Here is a 13,511-nt window from a genome sequence, read left to right as displayed (position 1 = left end):
TTCTGTCAGTTTACCTCAAGTGAAACCAGAACACAGTATATGACAATACAGAGAAATACATCAAATGAAGGAGCGGACAGCGAAGCAAAAAGGGAGAGCTCTGCAGCTAAACACGTATTTCGAAGGTATGCCATCGGCAGTGCTGCTAATTGGATGTGCAGCTATTCTGCTCTGTAACAAAACTAACCACATATCTAAATCCCTCAAGCTTAATGACTCCCTAAACTCTCCTTTGCTCCTATACAATTTCCCAGCTGCTGCGCTTCTGTGGTGCTCCCTTGCAGATATTAAGTGTCAGGTACCAGCCCAGGCACTGCCCAGCCCAGCTGATGCTGATGAGCCTCCAGTAAGATGCAGCTGTGGGACAGAAGCTTGAGTTCAGATTGCCTGGTATCAAGTGCTCTCCTTTGTGCCCAAGTTGTTTTTGCTTTGCAAGGATTCACCTGGTTAATCTTTCCCTCTGCTTTCTCAAAGGCTGCTTTATCAAAGAGGGGCCAGTAGGGTTGGGGTTTAGCCTTTTTGGCTGAGTAGAGCAGAGGATGCAACTTCAGGTATGTGAAGGGAGCCCAAATCCAGCAAGGAGGTTGGCTGGCTTGGTCAGAAATCAGCATAGAGTAAATAACAGCTTTGTGCATAATGGAAATTATCTTACCACTGCTGAAATGTGGAGAAATTGTGTAACAGTAGTCTGCAGAGATGTGTTGGACAACAGACTTGAAATGCTTACTGGCAGGGAAGGTAAAACCTTCCTGAGAGTGACTCTGCCAGTGAGTAGTTGTGCATAACAAGGCTCTCAGTTGCATGCATACCACCAAAGACTGACTTTCAGGCTCTGTTGTGTGAGCTGGGAGCGTAAGTTAAGGCTCTTCCAGAGTTAAGCAGTGAGAAAAATTCTGGTATTCCTTCTTATTTGCATCCAGGTACATTTAGACACCCCAGTCAAGCTTTAGACCTCTTTGTAGAACTCATCTGAAAACCAGTATCCCAGAGCTTCCAGTCTGCTTCAGCAGGCCTTCACCACAAGATGGCATTCTCTGAACTCTCTTGTCCAGAAAAACACAAAACCCACTACCCATAATAACAACAATAATAATTTAGAAAGGGGGGGGAGGACACTCAAGCCCTTCCCCAATTTTTCCTGAGCCTGGGACAAAGGGAGAATGGTCAGGAAGTAGTTTATCTTGTTGCAAAACAATGATGTTGCTTTCAGAGAGCTCCATGTGAGGGTGAGTGAAAAGTCCCTTTAAAAAAAAAAAAGGCGAAATACAGTATTGTGCATCTTGAAACCTGAAACCAAGAAACTGAAGTGCAGGGAATACAAGGGGGAAAAAGTCTTGCAAATTCTGAGGACAACTGCAGCAAGTGGAGTTTTGAGGAGTGAAATCTATTTATATCTTCAAAAGTCATTGAATGGCTCTTTTGGAGAAAGCTGTGAAATAAGGGAGTTTTGGAAGAAGACGACTTTTTTCTTCTCCCCTTTTCTGGATATAATGGCTATTGCAAAGCAAAAAGCCTGGAGATTTGGCTTCAAATGTTTCTTCTTTGCAACCTTTATGTTAGCCTGTGATGGACAAGGTGGAAATAGAGAGAATGGTGGCCCTGCATGTTATGGAGGATTTGATTTGTACTTCATTTTAGACAAGTAAGTTTGCCTTTATTTTGTTCTTTCAAAAGAAACCTTTCCCAAGGCATGGGAATGACAGAAATAGACACTTGAAAGAAGCTCTCTTCAGATTTGGGTTGGTAAAAGTCATCATGTCCCCTAGGGACCTGCAAAAGTTCCTACTCCTATGATTTTATTTTTGTTTTGGTAACTTCTGCAGTAGCTACAGTATGTCATACACACATTTAGGTCTACTACAGATGTGCTGTGAACTGAAGTTTCTTTGTTATATTAATAATAATAATAATAATAATAATAATAATAATTATTATTATTATTATTATTATTATTATTGATATTCTCCTTGTAACTATCATAGACCCTTAATTGGATAATTGATTCCTATGTGTCCTAAAACTAAAGGGAAGGAGGGAGAAAACTGGTTATTTCTGATTTTTCTTTGATCTGAAGCAGTGTGAAGCACATTTTAAAAGGAGATGGCTGGAGAATGTTATCACAGGCATTAATTTTCCTCTGAAAGCATTCAGCTAAAAAGCTAATCTGCCTGGAGGATTTCTTCTGTACCATTTCCCTGTTAGATCCAAATGCTCCAGGGTAGAAGACTGGCTGATAAAAACAACTCATTAAGGGCTGGATGCTCTGTTTGAAGACTCTGATTTTGGGTCATTGTGATGGAAAATAACTTGCCTTCCTTAAGGTACTTTTTTTTTAAGCGGGTTTGTTTTCCCAGCTCTGAGTCATATTTTCTTTGTTTCCTGTTAATCAAAGGCATATTTCTAAAGCTTAACTAGTGGTATATAGTACAGACAGATACTCCTGTTATTTAGCAGCCTTATGCTACAAGGTCATTGTCTTTGCAGTGGCAGGTTTCAGCATAATGGTAAATGCTGTCAAATCACATTATAAACAAATGTGGGAAGATACAAAGCTCTTCAGAACTAGAACAACATAAAACCCCAGGATAGGTGCAACCCCCCTCTCCCAAAAAACCCCAAACAAAACAAAAAACCTAAGTTGAAGATGCCAAAAAGCATCAGCAATACTAACAGTCTCTAACATTCGGAAGTTATTTAAAAGTGGCTATTTTAAGAAAAGCATTAATTAGGAAATATTGGAAAAGATACATTCCGGAATCGTGATATTGAGATTATTTGGCCATAAACTTCAGCGATGGGAGTGTATTTTGGAGATGCCAGAGAAGCATGCAAAAGAAACTTTCTAAGTGGTCCCTGTGTGTACTTTACATTAGTTCCTGAAGTCACTTAACACAAAAGATGTTTTTGATTACATATCATTAAACAGCAAGATTGGGTACAAAACAAGATTGCATTGGATAGTCAGGGAAAGAGAGTGCTAAATACTCAAGGGAAAAATAATTTGGTTTTCCATTTTTCTTGGTTCAATAAAAAAAGATTTGTTTGCATTGCTTGTTGTTGGTTTGGCTAGTCTGTTGTTTCTTGGAATATTTGCTTTTATCCCCAGGTTTCATGCCAATGATGGTAAAAAAAGATGTTGAACATGACTTCTACTGTAGATTGCTTCAGTATGCTAAGTTTTCCCCAAAGTCCAAGTGGAGTTGTTCTTTTCCCCCTCATATGGATGTGCTCTGTCAGAACTCTGAATTCTCCTAACCATTGTTGTAGCTTTCCTATTCTCCTGCAGATGATACAGACCCTTTATAGAGACACTGTTGCACCAGTGCATGTGTATTACTGGATCCGACTGTGCTCCTACTTGGCATTGACGTAGCATCTCTGTATTTGAGGTTGAAAATGTCCTTAATGAGGAGAGGGTTGTGGATGACACCTGATCCAAACCCCATTGAAATTAATGGAAAAACTTACTAATTTGGATGAGGGCTGTGAACTCTATTGCACAAGATGCTGAGGGTCTCTTGAGGAGTGAGGATTCTCAGCTCTTGGAAAGGGGTGCTTAGCACTCTGCAGAGAAAGACATGCAGATGTTTTTAACAGCAAAGACTACGATGTGCACAACTGTATTTTGAATGTTCTTTTATAGGTTTATTTTTCAGAGTCTCCGTCATCAGAAATGTCTGGGAAATAGCTTATCAGATCCTAATCCGTCCCTGGTATTAATAGGTGCATCTCTTTGATTTCAAGGGAGCTGGTGTCAGGCTTTTATATGGGCCTGGATTTGGCTCTGGGTTTACATATGTAAATATTGTCTGGCTTTATCCAATCAGGTTAGCTGTGCGGATGGTTGTGTGGGTAGAGAGCAATCCAGATGATACCCAGTGAGTCTCAATCTGTTCCTCAGCTGACACATTACTCTCACAATGGTATACGGGCTTTTCCTTTCGCTTGGATCATACACACGTACGACTAGAACGCTGTTTTCTGAGTATTCATCCAGTAGGATAAACCTAAATGTATGTGGTCCAAAAGGAGTTCTCCAATAAATTAATGTTCACTAGGCATCGTCCACTGCCAAAATCATAAATAAACTGAACCTTGCCTACTCTATAACAAAGGGGGAGTAACAGCCAGCATGCCAAGGGGGTTTGGGACGCTAGTGTAATTTTAGCAGTAGTGTCTGACATGTCTTAGATTTTTAATGAAATTGTTATTCTCTTTTCATTCTTCTGGGGCATAAAAGGGAAGATAATGGCATTATTTCTGGATGTCTGAATGCTTGCCTTTTTCTTCTCTTCTCTTTGCTCACCATATGAAATGGCAGACTTGTATGCAAGGTCTCCGAGCACTCTGTCTGCAACCAAGACGCCTCTAAGTCTACAGCATGTACAATGACTAGGGCAGAACCTTGTTTCTGTTCAGGAGTATATTAAGTGGAGCAGGGATCTTACTGTGATACAGCAGAGACCAGAGACAATATAGTTTGATAGCACATGAGTATGATCTTTACTACTCTTTTCTTCAGTGCTGGGTTACATGTTCAATGGAAATGTCCTTTTTACTGTAAACAGAGGAATAGTCTTAAGAGTCGGAGTTTTGCTGCAAGGTTCTGCATATAGGATCAGCAACAGGCACGAAACGCTGTGGGAAAACCCTAGTTTAAAGGCAGTACATGGACTCAAACTGATACTAAGTCTAAAGAGGCAGAGACAGAGGAGTCAGCAAAGGCTCCAGCACTGATGGTTTCCAGGACGGTGTTTATTTTTGCATTATTATTTCTTTGATCCTTGAAAGTAGGTTGCTTAATATTTTAATAGACCTCTTCCATGACCACATTAGCATCCCAAGTGTCAGAATAAAAATGCTCTCTGTTTCTCCTTTCTTTTTTGCTGAGACTTTAGATATTGTTTTTAAGGCTCTTCCAGAGGGAAGCAATGAGAGAAACTCTGGTATCCTTTCTTATTTGTATCTGGATGCAGTTATACACCTTGCCAAGATTCAGTCGTTTTTGTGTAACCCAGGCTCCCTGCCTTGAAGAGCTGAACATGTAGGAATTGCCCAACTGAATAAAACCCAAGATGTATCAAGACCATGCTCCTTTCTCTGTCAGTAATTAGTACAAGTCGAGAATTAAGAGCCATTCAGTAGCAGTTGTAGGGAAAATGTGCCCCTACAATTAGATTTCAGGTTGGTCTAGTAGGTGTTGGTTTAAGATTTAGAGTGTGTGGTTTAATATCCATTCCAAAATTTTTATTGTTGTGAATTGGAGAACCTCAGAATACTTGTGTTTATAAAATTGCATAGTCCCCTCCTTGGTTTTTTTTTTGTTCCTCAGTTTCATGCACTCACACACACGCACGTGTGCGCACACTTCAGTGAAAGCTGAGGTTCTGTCATATTCATTTATCTCCAGAAGCCAAGTCAAAGTAAAGTACCAGCTCCTGTTAGGAGAGCTTAATTTTCTTGAAGGCATCCAAAAGAGATGGGTCTCAAGAAGAGAACTGACGGAGAAAAGGACCGTGGTCTTAGAGAAATAATAAGGGAGTGTGTTTCATGAGTAGGAGGTGCCACGGAAAGAAATCCAGAGATTGTTTTGTGTGGTAAATCGAGCATCCAGCAGATAAATGTAGCCCTGCTGGTGGAGGGGAGGGTGTGCTGGGAGATGAAGTCAGGAGGCTGAATTTTGAAAGAACTTGAAGGTGGATCAAAGCTTAAAATGAATAGCAAGACTAGGTTTGGCTTTGGGTTGACGTAGAGAGGGCCAATGACAGGCTTCAGAGCCTATTGAAGGGAATGAAAACCTGCCCCAGGAATTCAGGGGTCTTTAAATAAGTCTTTCAAGAGGGGGTCAGAATGACATGAGAGGAAGAAGTGTAGTTAGCTGAGATGTCGCACAGATCTGAGGGGTGCAATATGATGGCAGATGCAACAGAGATGGAAGGTTACTATAGTCAATGTGAGAGATGAGAGGAGGCCAAGATGAGAGGTTTCAGCAATCGGGCCCTAATGTTCTTTCGTTTAGACAAATCTCCCAGTGATCTCAATGTACCAGCTCTTAATGATAGTCATTGGTTTAATCTGCTTGGATTATTGATTGGATCCTTACTCAAGCAATATGACAAAAGAAGCTCAGATCTTGCACCAGTGAAAGAGAGGGGTAACTTCCCTCAGTGGTTTGGTTTGATCCCGGTATTTGTATTTGGGCAGTGACAAAAGATCAACAATAGAAATTGGGATCTTGGAACTTCCACTAGATTAAATAAAAGTTCTAGGTCTAAATTGCGTGGGCTATTCTGAAATTCTCCATCTATCCCTGTCCTCCTGGTTTGCTAGTATAGAGAATTTTTCTAGGCAAGAAAAATAGAGGTATCCCAGCTCTTCTTGCACACACTAGGACTGTATTGCATGCAGTGCCCAGTCTGACAGGTTCCATAAGTGAGAACAACTACTTGGATAGGAAAATGTGTCATTTCTGGACTGGTTGGTTTACTGTTTAGCAACAGGCTGAACCAATAAAATTTTCTCTAACTGCAGAATGTTTTCCACAGATGTATGCAAGTAACAGGAATGAATGCCTTTTCATCCCTGGTTTTGAGGGTTACTGGCAAGACTGTACCCTGAGGCAGATATTTTTTATCATATAGCATAAACTGAGTTGCTGTTACAGTCAAAAGGACCAAGTGTTCCTTAACAGTGTGTTTTGTTTTGTACTATAGTTACTTTTGATTAAGACTGTGCTAGAGCAGAATTCCTGAATAGAAGTCTCCTGGTATCTCCGTCCCTTAGACTAGAATATTATGTGGTATAGAGAAGCGGGATGCAGTAAAGGCTGCTTGTGCAAAATAGTTATTGAGAGAGCTGTATACTAAGTAGCACCACGCTTTTTATTATAACTTTAAATAATTTCTGTTGCAATAATACTTAGGTGCTCTAGTTGAGCCAGGGCCACATTGTGCTGGAAGCTGTACATGAATAAAGTGCCCAGCTGGTCCCTGCCCCACATCATTTGTAATGCAAATATAAAATACAAAAAACCAGGTAGAGACAGGCAGACCAGGGAGCACAAGAAACCAATGGGGTACATGATGACCAGTGCTACAGACTTTATTTTCATTTGTTATTTGTAATGGATTATTTGTACACTGTTGTTTGACCCTGACTGATTAATGAGACACAGTTGATTAATGTATATTTGGATGCAGCCATCCCACTTACAAGATTTCTATCCCTATAGTTGCTCAGTACAAGTTAACTGAGCACCTTTCAGAGGAGGCTCAAGAAACAATTGATTTGCCTTTAGGAAGGTGTGAAGAATAAATTCTTCCAGCAATATTTTCAATATTAGTCGAAGATTAAGGGCCGCATTTTTAAAAGGTATCCCAGATGCACCTAAAAATAGAAGGCATTTACACTGATGGTGCATGAAACTGTTTTTGTGCTTGCGTTTGAGCAGGTGAGCAGTCTTAGACACTTGCATGGGCCAGTCATAAATCTGGCTCTAAAACCATGTTGGTGAAGAAAGGTAAGTAATCCAAGCCGTTTCTTCTAATCCGGTCATTATCTATCAACCAAGCATATATACTTTTTAACAATATGCATTGAAATAAAACTCCCACTATTAGAAGCCCATTTAAGAAATACATTGCCTCATGTTTCTCTTCTTTATGCTACCTTTACTTGGTGTTACTCCATTGACTCCAAGTAGATTTAACTCCTGCTTTCCAGTATAAATAAGAGGGAGAATACACCTCTCGGCAGGAAGGAGGAAGCAGACAAAAAATAAGAAACATTTTGCATTGCAAGGCAATAAGACTGACCTTCGCAAACCACTTCCTGTGGTATTCCCATGGGAGGGACAAAAGTTGTAGCAACACTAATCACAGACCCTCGTCAAGCTAAGTAATATTTCTGTCGTCCTGTTCACCAGAAATACATATTTAGTGGGATGCTCAGTATTTTGCCTCTGAGTAATCAGGATCAAATCCATCCTAATTCTAGAAAGACCAAAAGTGCTTAGCATCTCATGACTGCTTGGTGGCTTTTATGAAAGAGCAGGTTATGTTGCTTGGCTCATCAAGGATTAAATGGGTGTATAGACTGAGTTTGCAACAGTAGGCCCCCAGCCATATATCATTTCACCAACCTGTGGGTGTCATTTCTATGTCCGCTTTTCATTTCTCCTAGTGAAAGTTTCCCCTGGGATTAGTTTGGATTTCCCAAATGGCAGTGTAGCTGGTAGCAAAGTTCACTCATTTATATTCTTCAGGCGTAATGGTTCAACTTTATTCCATGTTTCAGCCTTTCTTGCAGTAAAAAAAAGTGTTTGGCACCCTCACTGTGATGTTTCTTAGCTGCTCTGTGCACATACACACGACAAGCCATGAGGTTACATCATTTTGGCTGGTTGCTCATTTTGTTTTTTCTTGATGGAGAAGCAATGATAAACATTACTTCTGAATTTTTTGCCTTTACCGTTAGACTTTAGAAAAGCTTATCCCATTCATACCTCTCACTGATTCTTACAAATTCCTGCAGCATTTTGCAGCAGTGACCCGAAAACACTGCTAGGCACATGTGTGGAAGCTGTAGAGTATTTTTTTTTTTTGTTTTTGTTTGTTTCTTGATATTATGGTTGAATATCTAAGTTGTTGCATTTATGAGAGATGGACCAAAACTGCCCCCTGGTTAAAGTGAAACATGGAACCGAATTCAACCAGTTTTGAGTTTGTGAACCCAAAGCTCCTCCTGGGATCTGAACTGCTAAGAGCCTGGGGGACCCACACATTGTGAAATGCTCCTGGTTTGAGGCTTCCCTGTTGAAGTTGAAGTTCAGCCAGTGAGACTTTGCAGAACTGAAACCACTCACTGCTTTACCTGTTACTGTTTTCTTTGTATAAATTTTGGGGGAGCAAAAGGAAGGCTTGCCTTGTAGTCATTACTCAAGCAAGGCTTCCAGTAATCCCGGCAAGACTCTTTGTGTCTGTATGAAGAATTCAAAAGAGTTGATTGTGCCTTTACTGGAGCCCATGGGAAAACTCCCATGGCAGCAAGACGAGGCTGCAAACAAGAATTGAAGGACTCGACCTTGCACTGAAACAAGTCCCTTTAAATCTCCGCTTTGCTGCTGCTTTGGGGTTTTTTGAGGATAAAGAGCAAGGGAGGTATGGTGCCAAGTAAACGGCTAACAATAAAGCTATATCTGACACAGCTGTTTGGATTGGAGTTGTTATGATTTCGTGTTGGGAAGAAAGGACGCTTGAGAAGAAGAGCAGAAGGCTCGGGTGGTTGGATAACTGAGAGGCTAGTAAAGCTGGAGCAAATTTATTGTTACTGCAAAAAATGGCTCTTACACACTGCCTTGGGTCTGTAAATGGTGATGAACTTTGTGACTTAATCCCTCAGGTTTTGCCAAATCTCTGTACTTGTGTCTGTTTTACAGAACAGAGAAGAGACATGTCAAAGGCCCTTTTTTAGAGGAGTTCAGATCCTATTTCGGCACCAAAGTAGCTAGATTCTCATTCTCTCTCTCTTTATCCCCTACCACCCCCCACCCCCCAAAAAAAAACCAAAAAAAACCCCCCAAAAAACCCCAAAAAAACCCTCAGCACATTAGGCAAGCATTGAAAATCTGACATCTAGCGCCATGATGAAAGATGCTGGGTTCTGAACACCCTGGGAGAATATGACCCTTATTAGAGCTGTGTTCTCAGGACAGCTTGACCTCACTGCTGAACCCTTGAAAATTTAGCCCTGTGCTTTGATGAGAGTCTAGAGGTAAGTGACTTCCTCAGTTAAAAAGGAGAACCCCCCAACATTACAGTAATGGATAGGGAGGAGAAATAAAAGCCTTGTGAATGCCAAGGCTGTTGCTGTTACAGCATCACCAAAATTGTGATGCCAATTTGCAAGGCTCTTTCCAACTTAGTGGCAAACAGTTCTTTCTACTGGGCCTTCTGAAAAAGCCACAGTCTAATTAACTGCCCAAGCAGCTTGATACAGGATAGTTAAAACACACTACAAGGTGTTAACATAAGTTTGGTTTCACTGTGCTCCAGTCCAGGGCTAGTATACCACATCTTTGAACTGATTTTTGAAAGGATAGTGTAACCTCTCAACTCTTTATGCAAACTAAGGGAGGCCCAAAGGAAGGGTAAAGGACCTGCAATGGCCATTAGATGAACATCTTCTTGGCTTATCAGATGTCTAGGAAAAAGATTGGACACCACTCGCAACTAGTATCCATCCAGCATTGACTCCTGTACACTCTACCCCCATTCAAATCACCTATGCTCATTTTGACTCAATTCAGGCATCTACAAAATGGGTATAATCATCTGTGTCTGTAATGCAAGGTGTATTCTTACAGTTGCTTGGTGATTGTAAAGCACTTAGAAAGTAGACCTGGCAGCAAACTAATAAATACAAAGTGTTGTTACTGTGAAGTAGGATAGGTATTTCTTAGCTGTTTGCATGTATGAACACACATCCCCTGCCATTTGCAGGTACACTGTCTAATCAGTGACCCCTCTTCCATGTAGCAATAAATAGATCCCTTCATGCTTGTTGCTGATCCCCTTTCCTAACTGAGGTCCCCTGTAGTACAGGCCACAGTATATGGTCAATTATGTGCCAGCCACTTCATTTTGGGACCCTGTTCTGACCTCTGAGTGACATACTCTAGGACAGCTTGATTAAAGACAAAGATTCATTCTGGATTGATGTCTGTCTAACTGAGAGTAAAAACTGGCCCTTTTATTTCAAGGGGCAAATGAGTTTATTTCAATCTCCAGAAGCTGTGCTGAAACCAAATGTGAATTTTCTGATGCCATTGCATCTTGTGGTGTTCTTTGCTGGTGTGTGAATGTACGTGTGGGAAGGCTTCATGGAAAAAACTGCAATTTTAGATGTTTAGATTCTTGTTCCAAGGGGGTGGGGGAGAATTGAAACTGTACTTATGTGGGGAATTAAAAAAACAGCGCGTAACTGAAAAAATTGCCAAAACCAGCTGAAACCTTAGGCCAACAGAACAACAATCACAAAGTCAAACATTTAAATGAATGTAGTTTGCTGGCAGCTGTCATATGACTGAAACAATTGGATTTAAAGCTTAGTTCTGGCTAATGCTGCATTTAAAAAAAATGCATGACCTCACAGCATGGAAAATGACACAGTTTTATATAATGACCTACATACTCTATGTGCTCTGTGGCTGCTTCTCATTCTCAGTTGCTTCATTGTAGTAGTAATAATAATAATAATCATAATAATAAAGCTTTTGTTCAGAGGTTTTTTGATAAGATAAGCCATGCTGGATTGAACCAATGACCCACCTGGTCTAATATTTTGTGTCTCTGTTAGTTGCCAGTATCGTGCCTTGGGAGGAGGGTACAAAAAATCTTGAATAAGCTTTCCGACCTTCTCAGGCAAGGGCTGACATGTGGTCTTAGCATGATAAAGGCCTTCAGGCAGTAATCTTAGTTCATATTATATGGTTAACGATAAGCTTACCTTTACTTGTTTGCCTACATACACAAATACTTCTGCTATGTTTGTCACCATAATATCAAGTGCCTCTTAGCTCTCTTCGCAGAGAATAAATTATACTTGCTGACCTCTGCCCAAGAAAAAAGTGTTTCATTTTCATCTGAGATGCTAGAACCTTACTTCACAGCCTGAGCTTGTCCATAAAGCATTTTACTCAGGAATTCTGGTAAATTTTACCCACAAGCTTTAAGTGCCTGGATCACTTAAACATTTCCAGAACAGTCATTCCAAATCTTGACTCGGAGGAAAATTGAGATTTGGTTCTGAGCATCTGTTTCAGAGAGAGTTACCAGGTTGCCAAGCAAGCCTTTGGGGGAAAAAAAAAACGTGGAGTTGGGTCCAGAAGCTATATCCCAAGTGTAGTATGACACCTAGCATGTGGCATGACAAGGCTTTCAAAATCTCAAGGAACAGAGCCATGACAACAAAAATACGTAAAATCCCTACAGTCCTGGCTGTTATTTACACTTATAATGTATTAAAATCCCTTTAGTGTTACAGGGTGGCAATGAACCTGGTTTAATTCCAAATTCAGATTTGAATTCCTCAAAAGTTTGAAGGCAGGTAGACATGGGATGTTGATTAGTTGAATGTAGTTTTCCCCCCTCAATTTAATTTAGCAGACACCGAGTTAAAACTTGGTACGTGCACAGTCTGATACTCACTCAAAGCAAAGAGGAATTTGTCTTGTAGAGATGAGTCTAATCTGACACATGCTATAGCAAGTGGCCTTTAGAAAAGAATGGAAGGTGCAGGAAAAGGCAGCCAGGACGACTATGGTATGTAATCACAAGGTTACATACCCAGAGAAAACCAGAAGACACCAGATGGGACTTCTGTTCTTAAATTGCTAAAGTATTTCTGAAATGCCCATCCTAGAAAAGCACAAAATGTGAATGACATCAGTTACATGAACCAACTATCTGTCAAAGCATTTTCAAAGTTAATCAAGTTAAATCTTAAGAGTAATTGGCTACATGTTGTTGTCAGGGTTTTGTGTAGAGCTACCTCTGAAGGTGCAGTCTACCTCCTTCCATTCTTCCCCCTGCTATGGAGAACTATGTTTGCCCAGTGTCTGCAAGTTGACAAAATATCATGAGACCCCCACTAGTGTCTTTATTTTGATGATTAGTGTCAGTGCAAAACTGTAACCTTAACCTATTAAGATCCTGATCTCATGGAAGTCGAGGGCAAAATGCCCATTGGGGGGTTGGGTTTTGGTTTTTATTTAAGAACAGAGGTGGCCCTAGAATTAGTACAATTTACCTGCAGTCTGACACTGAGTTGGCAAGTAGGCCTAGCGGCACTATACAAGGTCTTTGACAAAGTCAGAGAAGAAGAATAGAAGCAATACCAAGCAACACTGAAGCAGTATCAAGCTTTTTACTGAATTGCTCAAAACAAAGTAAAGAATTAAGTTAATGAGTCAAGCATACGTTGTGGTTTGGCTTTGCATCACATTTGATCAGGGAAATGATGTCACATCTCTAACAACCAGACTGGAGTTGGGTTTTCCAGAAAAGAGATGTGCAAGAATAATGCTACTTACTTTCTCTATATTTGCATTTAAAGCTTACAAAATTGTTGACTATCTCACAAAGCCTCTAGTGCTTGACAGTGTTACTACTCCAGGTTGAGATGCTCTTTTCCATTGTAATTGTCTATGGCTTCTTGTACATGCCACGGGGGTTTAATTCTCCCTAAATTGAAACAGTGGGTTTTTAAAAACACTGTTTCAATTTCAGGAGAATTCAACTGAACTAAACCCCCATGGCATGTACGCAAAGGTGGGGGTCCAATCCTTACCTACCTCTTTGGCAGGGGTGGGGGAGAGGTGGGGAGTGAGCTGCCAGCAGGCCGAGTGGTCCCTGAGCTGCACAGGGGCCTCCCAGGTGGCACCCGCCTGCTGGCACCCAGCCTGGGCAGTCCTGGGGGTACCACAGCCATGGAGGGAAGCACCGCCCGCCCGC

General features: G+C 40.9%; 1 protein-coding gene across 1 annotated transcript in view; it reads left to right on the top strand.

The window, feature by feature from the left end:
• The first annotated feature begins 1,167 nt into the window (after positions 1–1,167).
• The window catches only part of ANTXR1 (anthrax toxin receptor 1), a 220,366-nt gene continuing 208,022 nt past the window's right edge, over positions 1,168–13,511 (top strand). Inside the window, exon 1 of the mRNA XM_019514293.1 lies at positions 1,168–1,642. Coding sequence (XP_019369838.1) covers positions 1,491–1,642 — 152 coding nt within the window. The 5' untranslated portion in view covers positions 1,168–1,490. The remainder of the gene's footprint in view (positions 1,643–13,511) is intronic.

Source organism: Gavialis gangeticus, unplaced genomic scaffold (genome assembly GCF_001723915.1).
Source record: "Gavialis gangeticus isolate Ggan-Ray unplaced genomic scaffold, GavGan_comp1, whole genome shotgun sequence".
Lineage (NCBI taxonomy): Eukaryota > Metazoa > Chordata > Crocodylia > Gavialidae > Gavialis > Gavialis gangeticus.
Note: the sequence above shows the minus strand (reverse complement) of the source record. Positions and strands in the feature narration are given on the sequence as shown.